Source organism: Parasteatoda tepidariorum, chromosome 3, assembly GCF_043381705.1.
Source record: "Parasteatoda tepidariorum isolate YZ-2023 chromosome 3, CAS_Ptep_4.0, whole genome shotgun sequence".
NCBI classification, from domain to species: domain Eukaryota; kingdom Metazoa; phylum Arthropoda; class Arachnida; order Araneae; family Theridiidae; genus Parasteatoda; species Parasteatoda tepidariorum.
In genome coordinates, this window is record NC_092206.1 from 62,632,101 (window position 1) to 62,644,240 (window position 12,140).

Genomic DNA, 12,140 nt, shown 5'->3' on the forward strand with positions numbered 1-12,140 from the left:
AAACTTATTATTCAAATTGTAAAGAATTACTTACAAAACAAATTTTATTTATTTAATTTGATTTCAAATATTCATAAATCTTGAAAAAAATATTTTACCAGCTAGTTCAAAAATTTAATGAATCTAAATAATTTGCTATATTCATATAACTAACGTTTTAAGTTATGGAGCATTTTTAAAATTCTTAAATTTTTTGCCACGTTTATTTTTTATCAACCTAATTTTATATAATCATGTAATCCATCTATGATTTTGTGTAAAAGTAACTAGTTAGCTTCATCTCAGAATTTTTTCAAGGATGCATTTTTTTTAATAATGTAAGACACATAATAAATTATATATCATACGGATTTCTTTTTTAACCCAATTTATTTTTCAGCAAGTTTTTTTCCATCAATTTACTTTACCCTTTGTTTATGGCACTTAGTATGATGAAGCCTCTCATCATTAGTACCTCTCTGATCCATTTGTTGCAGCAGGTGTAAGCGAAAGTTTAATAAACTCATATGTTAAATTCATAACTAATTCTTTATCATGTGGATTCGTTTTTAAGCGATTTTAATTTTGTAGACCCATTTTTTCTCACTCAAATTACTTCAATAAAGTTTTGACATCTTTTTTTTCTATCTAAATGTATATTAAATACATTTATTTTGATACAATCTTTGTTTTTAAAACTAATGTTTCTGAATGTGACTGAGATTTTTCCATGGTTACTATCGAACTTCAATACTTTCATTAAATTTTCGGCAACTGTTTCTTTGCTCTCTGTAACATTTCGTAATTGACATAAAAAGTCCCCAGTAAACTGATTGTAAGACACGGTATGCAGTAGATCACCTAAGTCAAACATCATTCGCCATGGTCAGTGATTGGGTGGATGACCACTTAGATCAGCCTGCGAAGAGACCAGTTGTGCAGTATCGGTACTCATTATGCTGATTTACCATAAAGTGCTCAATAGGTTGAGGGGCCTCCCACTCCTAAGGGAGGTGCCATCCCCTCTGCAGAGGATCAAAATTTCAATGTTATGTCATCAGATCATCCTCAGGGATGTTTCCCAGACCATTGCCAATAGCCCATTGTGCAGCTCTACTGCAATGTAAATAAAGTACTCTCCTACTGCTACAAAAAAAATGCATTATCAAAAAATATTATATTTATTTTTAAAATCTATACAAACTTAAACACGTTTAAAATAACACATTCACTTTAATGTTAAGTGTCTTTCCACAAATCCATTACATCAGAATTATTTGTTTTTTCAATAATCCTTCTTTGCAGTTTTTGTTCTTGAGAAGGTTTTAGTTTTGTGTCCCATTCCATCAAACTGCTTCTTCTCATTAAATCACGTACATTTATCATGGGCATTTTTGGTTGCCCATAATGGGAGTCTACAGCACTCTCAGCCCATGAGGCCAACCCTGGGGGAAGCTTTGTGGCTGAAAATGCTTGCGGTGTAATTTGGAGAGCTTCCTTCCACACTGAAAATGTATCTTGTTTCATAAAATCATAATTACTGTAATGTAGAATTTTATCTAATACTTTTGTGTTTTCTCTCAATAACTTACTGTACTTTTCACCAAGGAAGTCTGCTATTTGTAAGATTGCACCTCTTGTATCATCTCGCAGCTGTTCGTAAGTAATAAAAAATATATTATCGTCGTATCTGTGTTCGTAAAACGAGAGTAAATGATCAAAATAATCATTATAGTCTGTTTCACCTCGTATGAATATTTTAAAAAAATCATCAAAAGAGCCTTTAGAGAAGCCGTAAGAGGGAAACATTTTCGTATGATGGTACATTGAAATGCAACAATCCTTTGGATGTCTCGCCACATAAATATATTTGGCATGCTTGGCGTATGGTATCATGTCAAATGGTAAGTGAGAGCGTATAGGGGATGGCCTGGGCATTTTTTCCACTACTTCTGCTCCTAGCATTTCAAGATAAGGGGTGCATGCAAAATATTCTTCAGTAGTTTCAGGTAATTCTCCTTCGTGGAGAAGTAGAAGTGCTATTTGCATCATCCATGTTGTTCCACATTTGGGGTAGGTGACAACAAAGACATCATATGGGCGGGGTTGATAAGTTAATGCAGATCGGACAGTATCTGGATGAAAACCTTCTACAAATCGAAGCCCTTCGACAGTCACGTAACGGGGAGTGGGATTAGATGACATGGTTGGAAATTTCAAATTTATTTGTTCGCCTGTATATAAGAAGAAAAAATAATTTTAAAAATTATGTACTTGTATTACAAAAAACATTTTAATTTTAAAATCAGAACGACAGACTTGATAAAATTAAATCTTTTAAAAATTCACAGTGTTGCTAAGTATGTTACGATTTATCCCTAATTATTATGATTTTGTAATCAAGATTAGAGTGTTATGGTTATTTAATAAAAATTAAAGTTTTTGAGAATTTTCACAATAATTTATTAAAAATTAGTTCTTTTTTTATCCCTTTTATTGCCAAGTAATAGGAAATTTTGTTGTTTTCACTGAATATTCGAAAAACACTTAAGTGTTACTTTTTTCTATTTAATAGTAAATTCATGCATGATGTTATTAGTACAGTACAAAACCCGTTATCCGGAAATCGGAAAACCAAAAAACCGGAACGAAATTCGATAAATTTTCCCGCGATTTTTTTTAAAAAGATGTTTGTTTCTTCATAAGATTTTAGGATTTTTCTTTCTTTTTTGAAAGATGTTTACCTTACCATCAGTTTAGAAATAATCATTAGTGTATTACTTCATCGTTTTTTCTTCTTTTTAAGATAATTTCCAAATATATATATTTTTTTTTAGTTGGGTTTAACGATAAAAAAACGGCTTTNTTTCTTTTTTGAAAGATGTTTACCTTACCATCAGTTTAGAAATAATCATTAGTGTATTACTTCATCGTCTCTTCTTTTTAAGATAACTTCCAAACATATATATATTTTTTTAGTTGGGTTTAACGATAAAAAAACGGCTTTTTGTAGCGATTCAGAAAACCGGAAAAATCAGTTATCCGGAATAGCGATGGTCCCGATCGTTCCGGATAATCGGTTCCCTACTGTATTTGGTATGTACCTATATAGAATAGTGCAGTAAAAACACCTTAAAATTGTGCTAGTTTGAATTTTGTTAGCATTATTTATGTATTATTGTACTTCTGATTACTGATAGCTTTTTAGAAAGTTTGCACCTCTAAATTCCCCTATCCTTGGTATATTCTTAATTGTAATAATAAATATGCTTACATATTTAGTTATTTTGAAACGAGGATTTGAAACTAACTAATTAAATTATTTCTTTTATTGTCCTAAAATATAGTTTTATTTTTAAAAAACAGTTTTTACTCTGAATTATTTTTATAAATGTATATCTTTAACCACTAGTATAAACTAACAATTATAGCCCATAATGTTTGCAGATCAAATATATATGCATTGTGAGTTGAGGTTAGGGCGTAACAAAAGTAAATAAATGTATTTAAAGTGAGAACATGGTTTATTTTAATCTCTTATCACATAAAGAAATTTATGCAGCACAAACAGTTTTTACTAGTGTAAAATTATGATAACAGAAGAAATTAATATCTAGAAAAAAAATTCTAGAATTGTTTTGTCTAAAACACAACAATAATAAGGCCAATTTTTATCTAAACTGTTACCTTTAACCATTTGGCCTTCTTGAAAAAATTCTTAATGTCAAACAGTAATCCAGCTTTGAATGTGCTGAAAAGAAAAGGAAATAGTTATGCATAATTTTTTATTTCGTTTTTTTGTTAAAATGTGCTACACAGAATTTAACTAATATGTCAGTGCCTCGATATGCCGAACTAAGTTCTACCGAGTTTCAAACTGATTCACTAAAAATTATTGCAATACCTATTCTAATTTCAGAGCATAAAATAATTTGTCCAATCTTTGGTTAATCTTAATTTTTTCTTACGATAGCTTGCTTTTACATATTGTTATAACAGTACAATTTTTAGTTTTTTAATTCGAAACTTTACTCAACTTACGTTATCACAATTAAGCATCTGCGTAAGAAAACTTCATTTAAATAGCGAAATAATCTGATTAATAGAGAATGACAATGCACATGATTCTGTGATGATGGTTATAGAGATGTGAAAGGAAATTTGGTATTTATGCTTCTCAACTAAGCTTTTTGACTGAGTTGGAAACCTATAGGTCCATCTCCAAGTATAATCATATGTTTCAACTTGAAAGTCGTGCTTGACTTTTATCGTATCTCTATTTTTAACACATTATAATCTCTTTAATATATAAACGCAAGCAGTTCCGAAATCACTGCTTTTAATATATGTGTTTTTAAATTCCTTGAGTAAGATTAAATTAAAAATATACGCACATGAGGAATTGGTAATTGATGTTTGAGCAGTGAAAAAACACCATCGAAATATTACGAATCACCACTGAGCAAGGCAATTTGAAAAACCTCAAAACCTGTTCGATTGTCCAGAGGAGCGGAAAGGTGATTATTAGGAACAACTTCAAGTGCGCACGGCAGTCAATCAAGCGTAGAAATTCATCCGTCTTTCCAATAAGGATTCGTCAGTTTTTGACAGTGTTTTTCTCTTTTTATCCTTTAAATTTTAAAAATCAACTATAATATATCTATGCAGCTTAGAGATTACGAGTTACTTTAAATATTAACTAGTGATTCCTAATGTGTAAATTTTTTTTAAATCTTAATTGTTGACGAAGATTCTATAAATATATATTAAAAATAGTGATTATAGAACACCCTATGTAATCTACGTTTATACACAGGTTACATTAAAAATTTTGCTTTTGCTGGGTAGAAAATAGTTTAACATTTCATCACCTAGAATTGCTTTTGGGAACACGGTTCTAATAGATTCCTTCTTTTGGACAAATGTTTTTTTTTCTGTTTTTGTTTTCAATTAAGACTGCTTTTCTAAAAATTATATCATAAAAGGATCTTTCAAAACTATTTAAATATTACACCTATTGTTATTCCATTGTTTTAATCTTGCATTTCACCAAATCTCTAAGATAAATTCAGATAAACGAATTATAATGAACTAAACTTTCTTAGGAAAATATGCTTTGTCACTTTTGCCAACTGCAGTTTAATAGAATAACCATAACTAGCACTCTTTTAATAAAAAATTAGTTAAAAGACCCAGACATTTATTATTTTATTTCCACGTCTCTATTGTAAATATTACTGCTTGGGTAAAAATAGAAAATTCAATATTTTGGCTATAATGTTTTTTTAATATTTTAAGTTTATTTTTACCCGAATTATTTATTTTCACTTTCTTGGCTAAATGATTGTATCAGCATCATTAGAAGAACAGACTTCAAAGAAAATTTTTAAATATTCACACACATACTTTTTATTTAACTTTTGAGGTCTTTTTTTTTTCTATTAAAATAAATGGAACAGAAATACTGCTGTGCAATAGAAAAATCAACATAAGCGCAAAAAAAATAAAAAATAAATTCAAAATTGAGTTGTTTTTTTTTATACATTTTCCATTTTTGTATAATAAACTGCACATCGCAAAAATAAATAAATCGGAAATAAATTTTGTTTTATCCTTTTTCTGAAATTTCGCTTCAGCGTTCGTAGTATATTAGCAATAGAAGGAAAATAGTTGTCAAGGCACTTTTCTCGAAATTTATTGTGCAATTGTACAGCACAATAGTAATAATAATAACATAAAAAATCTCAAAGAATTTTTTACTTTGAAAAATAACGTAAAAGCAAAAACAATCTGACTTGTTGCTCTCAAACTTAATTATTCTGATATCCACTAATTCGTGTTGGCAATTTAATATCAGAGCTCTAATCAATGATTGATGTGAAACAGGCATATGGCACCTTGCCATATCATTTGTTTGCAAGAATATCTTAAACCAAAATAATTATACCATTTGTATTTTCTTTTCTAGAATTGACAAAGTGATTTGATCCAGAATCAGATTAAACGATATTGAAAAAAGAGGAAGAAGGAGAATTAGTTTAAAATTGGAATTTACGAAACTATTATATGAAAAGCATTTCAAGAAAGAAAAAAGACATTTCTTCTTATTTCATTGACAATTAAACTACTACTTATATTTTCTCATTAGACTTGAAATTATTCAAAAGAACACAAAATTTATTGCATCAAAAGCTGTGCTATTTTAGTCTTTAAAGATTAAACATTTATTTTTTAATTTTGTTTCTTATAATTAATTGACCATAATTGCTTGTTTAATTTTTTTTTTTTTTAAATAAAGATATTTTTGTGAATGCAAAGGATTTTCTTCAATATTCAATTGACTGTTACTTAGCATGTCCCCCCAAAAAACTGAAAATACACTGAAGCTAAATGGCGATATACAAGGGCTATTGTGGAACAAAAGGATTTATAGAAGCTCAGAAAAGAATTTATTGTGGAACAAACAAACTCGAAAATAGAACTACTTACCTTCGTTCACATAAAGAAGGTTCATCCAAAGTAAACAAAAACTGTGAACTAAGCAAATATTTTTCACACGATTACTTTTCAACTACAATGAGTTCACTTTTGTCAAACAGCATAGAATGCCGTACATGTATAGTAGTTCCCCGAAATACAATTCTCTGTGATTTGGATAAAATACTGCAGACAATTAATGAAATTTTAAAAAAATTAACTAATTTTCTTTTCAATTAAATATTAATACATAAATTGTATAACTGAACTCTGTTTCGGATAAAATAACGACGACTCTTTGTTTTTGTGAGGGAAAAAATTGATAGCTCGTTGTTTTTGCAAGAAAAATAAAAATTCTTATTAATTAGTACAACATGGCATAAATTTTATAATAGTTTGCATAAATTTAATAATATACACTTGTTATATCCAGCTACATGTTTTATTCGTTTCAAGAATTCTTAATTGAGATATGGAAATAAAAGCTGTAAATGTAAATTCCACTGGAATCATAATGCATTTCAATTAAAACAGTGAAAATAGGGCGATATTCCTAATTCAAGAATTCATAATTAAATGCTTAAAAAATAAAAGTTAATCTAATTTAGTTTTATGGGTTGCGAAACTGGTGAATGCTTAAATTATTGAAATTTATCAACGGAAGATACTACAAAGCGCGGGCGAGAAAATTTCATGACAGCCTGGATATTTTTATAGTTTCCGTGTTATAGGTTAAATTCTTTTTTTTTTTATCAAATTTTTTTTAATTTATTAAATATTTAAATAAATTTTCGAGTTTTTTCTTGTAAATATGATCATTTAAAAATATATATATATGTTATACGCGTAACGAAAACTACATCAATGCCAACCATGAAGTTCTGCTTGCTTCCGTCACCAGTCCCTATGATTTTTTCGCAATCTTTTTTTGTTTTTTGACAATAGACAGATTAAAAATTATTCAATTAATCTTAAATTTTTTTTTATAGTATTAAAACAAATGTTGTCTCACAGATTTAGCTTCAGATTCTACTAAAGTAAAATTTAAACCTTATCATTTTTAAGAGCATCCACCAACTTTTTTTTTCTTCTTTTGTAATTCTATTACTGGTTTTAGTCATTTTAAAAACTAGTAAAATATTTTTCGCATCGAGATTATTGAGCAATAGCGGAAACGTTAATTCGTAATAATGCTTTGGAATTTTACAAACTCATTTTATATTCCTTGTTTTTATTACTTTCGTAGGCTGAATGCACTTTTACATAAAAATAAATATAACTAATTTTAAAATAAATATGACATATTATTAGATTGTGAAACTGTTACTAAATTTCTTTATCATTATTTGTAGCATAATAATGCTATATCAGTTAAATATAATAAAGAAACGCACTTTTTGTTTCAAATAATTTATTTCGTATTATAATCAAAATAAAAAACGAAATTATATTGAAAACAAATATTATAAGTAAAAGCCACTAAATAAGAGTTAAGTAAATAGTTAAAAAAAAAAAGGTAAATATAATTTTTATTGATTTTATTCAGATGTCAACTAAAAAAATGTTTGGATTATTTGTTTAATATTCATATCGTGATTTTTGTGTCCAGTGAAAATGCACGGAACTGTAAGGATGACAAGTATATTTTTATTAGGAATCTTTTCATGCATTCTAAGAGATTTTTCACAACCTCAATCACATACACGCGCCGCTTTTAGTTTCACACATTTTATTTATTTAAATATTTTTAATTTAGTTCAAAACATTTAGAGCAATATGAAAACTAAAGATATATGTTTTTACTTATTTCAATCAATAAATTCGCCTAGAAAAAAGCAGCTTTTTTCAGAAAATTACAGTCGTGTTCAAAATAATATAAATTATAAGCTTTTCAATTTAATGGAGAGACAGTAAAACCTTATATCTTTTATTAAAAATAGTTTTCAATATTATATGAAATCTTATAGAGTGTAAAATAACGTATAAAATGATTTTCCTAAATTAGACGCAAATCAATTCATATTATTTCAAATTAAAACCAAACTTAATTTGGATAATTAGTACATTTTTTAGAATAAATGAATATTTAATTTATAAAAATGTATACCCATAATTTTTTTAAAAACTATCATTATTTTTTTCATAATATTTGCAAACAAATATGATGTAAAAAAATTCAGTTTCAAATATGCATTAGGAGATAAATATAAGCTTACTTATCATAAAATAATTTGTAGATTAATAATCCTAAATAATTTCCTAAATTACATTCCATTTTATTAATATTATTACAATTAAAAAAAAAACTCAAATAGTAAATAGTCAAATAAAATTAATGAATCCATTTTGATTTTGTAAAAATGCACATCCATAAATTGTTTTAAAATTTCTCATACGTAATGCAAACAATAAAATATGAAGAAAAAAACTTTTTTTTTTCAGTTTCAAATATGCATTCTGTTACGCGTGAAACAATTTTTGATTACAACATCAAGTCTGTAATCAAATTCTTTTCAGTCATTTAGCAGTTTTACACTGTCAAATGGTTTTTAATCTGATGCCTCTTTAGATTCATTGATTATGATTAGTGTTTTTGGCAATGTCAATGTTGATAAATCGTTGGCAAAGAATTCTCACTGGCCGTTAAAAAAAGAAAAAACTCTGGTGGTATTAGTGGTGGCGGTTTTAGTAAGTTAGCAACAGTAACAATTTATTTTTTAAGATGCAATTTTAACATTTAGATGCTTGTTGAGACAGAATATTATAATACCTTTGAAAAATAACTAATAGTGGTGGTTATAAATTATAAAGATTTATCTTATTCACGTTGGCATTTTCTTTTTAATTTTTAAGATTATCGAAAGCCCTATGACAACTAAAAAGTTTTTCATGGCATAAAAAATTATTTTACAAATTAAATATCTATCTTACAGTGTCATAAATACTAGATTTTATAAATGTTATGAAAATATAAATTATGCAAATTAAATATAAGTGTTATACAGTGGTACAGGTTTGATTATACAGATTACATATTTGTCTTTTTACAACCATAGAATAATCCTCGATTAAACCTTTAATATCATATACATTCTCTATAACTACCTTTATTAATATTAAAAAATTGGTAACCCCATCGTTCGAAACCATTAAATAGATCAGAATTCCGTGGTTCTGTTGTTATAAAACTATCAAAATCATTCTTGCTACCATCAATTAAGGAATTCATATGGTTTCCCTCTGAGAATTACTACGATAAATAAAATTGTAGTTGTTCTGATACATTTATTTATCCAAAAGCCCCAGCTCCATGATAGAAGACCTAGAGCTGCTGCTTTAAAAGTAGTTTTTTCTCCTTTGTCATTACGTACTCATTGCCAAAATTCCTCCACTTCTGTGCCTAGCATTTTTTCTTCCTTCTAAACTTAAATCAAAAAAGAGAAACATGTTTTTTTCCTATTGTTAACTGTTATTAAGAGTGCAACACTTAATTGTTGATGACCTAAAAATTCTTTTAAAAAATATCCTTAAAAAGTGCAGCCTCTGAAAACCATTAAAATGACCTTAACCGGTTAGCGCCCTGCGTCGTGTTTATGGGAGTTTTTTCGGAAACATTTATTGTGGTAGGACTATTGTTTCAAAATTATAATTTCTATAGGAGAATTAAAAAATTCTCACCCACTATAATTTATCTTTGATTTCGATACCCATTACTAGAATTAGTAAAAAATAAAATTAAATCGAAATGAAATGGTAGCAATAGAAGAAAATATCTACATATTTTGAATGTAAACGTCATACCATTTTTTTTATAAAGCTACTTTTTAGATTACTTTAGTATAAAAAGCGGTGATAAAACTGAAAATAATGGCTTAAAAAAATAAATTTTATATGAACCTTTTTTTAAAAAAAAATATTAATCGTAACTTGTATTTATAAATTTAATAAAAAGTATGGTAATAATTAAAATAGATAAGTAATTTATAAATAGAATGAAATATAGATAGAATAAGATATAAATAAATAAAAATTAAAATAATATGAATAAATAGAATTAAAATGTGTATAAAAAATAGGCCAGGGTTGAAGAGAATCCACGAGAAGGCCAAGGCCCTGTACTGTCGTGCCATTAGGATGATTTTTATGGTTTTTAAAGAAAACAATTTTTATGGTTTTTAAAAAAAACAGAAGCAAAATGGTCTTAAATGAAATGTAATAAAAAACAATTTATAGCAATTAAAACTATGAAAATCAAGCAATAACTCTGATTAAATGTACAATAATACGGTTTTTTAAATAATTAGTTTCATAAATGTGATGAAAAACATAGTTGCACTTTGAAATAATATAATATTTTTCGGTAGACTTTTAAAAAACACATTGCGTGTCAACCGAAAAATCGCTTATTCATCCTTGATATGTAAAACTAGCAGCGGTATTTTTTAACATATTTCATACATTCTAACCCTAATTATTAGCTGTTTTTATTATATATTAAATTAAAAAGTAAAATCAAGCCACATAGACACATTTAAGTATGTCTAATTTGCAAATGGCACGCAAGAAAAGTATACAATCCACTCCCAATATCTTGACTTTTTGCCGCTTTATCGCACTACGCGCCCGAAACTAAGTACATAAAAATATTTTGAAACCTGATTTTTCATTTATATGTTAATCGTAAAACATATAATGAATTACGTAAGTTTAAGGGCAGCCAACGTTTATCAACAAAAAAAAGTGAGATTAAAAAATAAAAAAAAGAGCCATATCTTACCTGTAAATTTGTTCGGTGTTAATATGAAATTTAATTCCGGATTAAAAGCATAGCTCATTGAGAGTGTTTCTCAATCAGAACTAATGGAGAAAGAATGGGATACGGAAGAGGAAAAATACCTTCCGCATCTTCTGAGTGCCTCAGTTGGACTAAAAATAAGCCAAAGGTCGTTTTCCTCCTAGAAGTGCCGAAAATACCAGATGTTCATATTTTCCCACTGATTTTGTAGTTTTGGAGGCCACTTTACAACTTGTTTGCTTATTGCCTCTAATGAGAGTGGGAGTTTTAACTTGTTTGGTTATTTGATATTTTCCGGATCAACAATTGACATTTTTTAGTTTGATTACTGTCTAGACTTTGAATAATACAAATATGAGCGATAAATTTCGACAATTCAGTAATTCTTTTTTCCAAGATATTTAATTCAGGAATTTAATATTTTATTGGAAAAAAATTTGATTAAATGGAATGAACAAGTATACAGTATATATTTTACAGCTAAAGCGAGAAAGCCTAGTTAATCTGCAGATTGATTAGGGTAATCAAGTCCACAATATATATATATATATATATATATATATACACTGGTTATCATAAATTAAGGAAAATTCACAAAAATCGCGATAACTCAAGAAATTACACATGGAATTTTATGAAACTTACCCACAATATACAACACATAGTAAGGTATTAAACAACATAAAAAGAAATTATCAGACATTAATAGTAGTATAGAAATTAGCACATGTATAAAATAAACAAATTGGAAGTATCGGTTTGCAATAGAAAAAGTACCTTTAATATGGAATATGATTGCCTCTAGAAGCAATACAGCACAAACAGCGATGTGTGATGCTTTCAATTATGCGGTCTATCAGTTCAATAGGAAGTGAGAGCCATTGCTCTT

General features: G+C 27.6%; 1 protein-coding gene across 3 annotated transcripts; it reads right to left on the reverse strand.

The window, feature by feature from the left end:
* Window positions 1–1,141: 1,141 nt before the first annotated feature.
* LOC107439587 (sulfotransferase ssu-1-like) lies at window positions 1,142–11,491 on the reverse strand. Of its 3 annotated transcripts, XM_071178723.1 has the most exons (4): window positions 11,234–11,484; window positions 6,469–6,623; window positions 3,667–3,730; window positions 1,142–2,213 (listed from the first exon to the last, which is right to left on the reverse strand). In XM_071178723.1, the coding sequence occupies exons 3-4, from the start codon at window positions 3,674–3,676 to the stop codon at window positions 1,219–1,221; spliced, it is 1,005 nt and encodes a 334-aa protein (XP_071034824.1). In that variant the 5' UTR covers window positions 3,677–3,730; window positions 6,469–6,623; window positions 11,234–11,484; the 3' UTR covers window positions 1,142–1,218. The 3 variants fall into 3 exon arrangements, with proteins under 3 accessions (XP_071034824.1, XP_015907720.1, XP_071034823.1); XM_016052234.4 differs by lacking the exon at window positions 6,469–6,623 and having other exon boundaries at window positions 11,234–11,483; XM_071178722.1 differs by lacking the exons at window positions 3,667–3,730; window positions 6,469–6,623 and having other exon boundaries at window positions 11,234–11,491.
* Between the last annotated feature and the right edge of the window lie 649 nt (window positions 11,492–12,140).

Coding starts and splice junctions, on each gene's coding strand:
- LOC107439587 (XM_071178722.1), bottom strand. CDS start 11,291: ATGAGCTATGCTTTTAATCCGGAATTAAATTTCATATTAACACCGAAC. Junction 2,214..11,233: donor AACACCGAACAAATTTACAG/GTAAGATATGGC, acceptor TCTTATATACAG/GCGAACAAATAAATTTGAAA.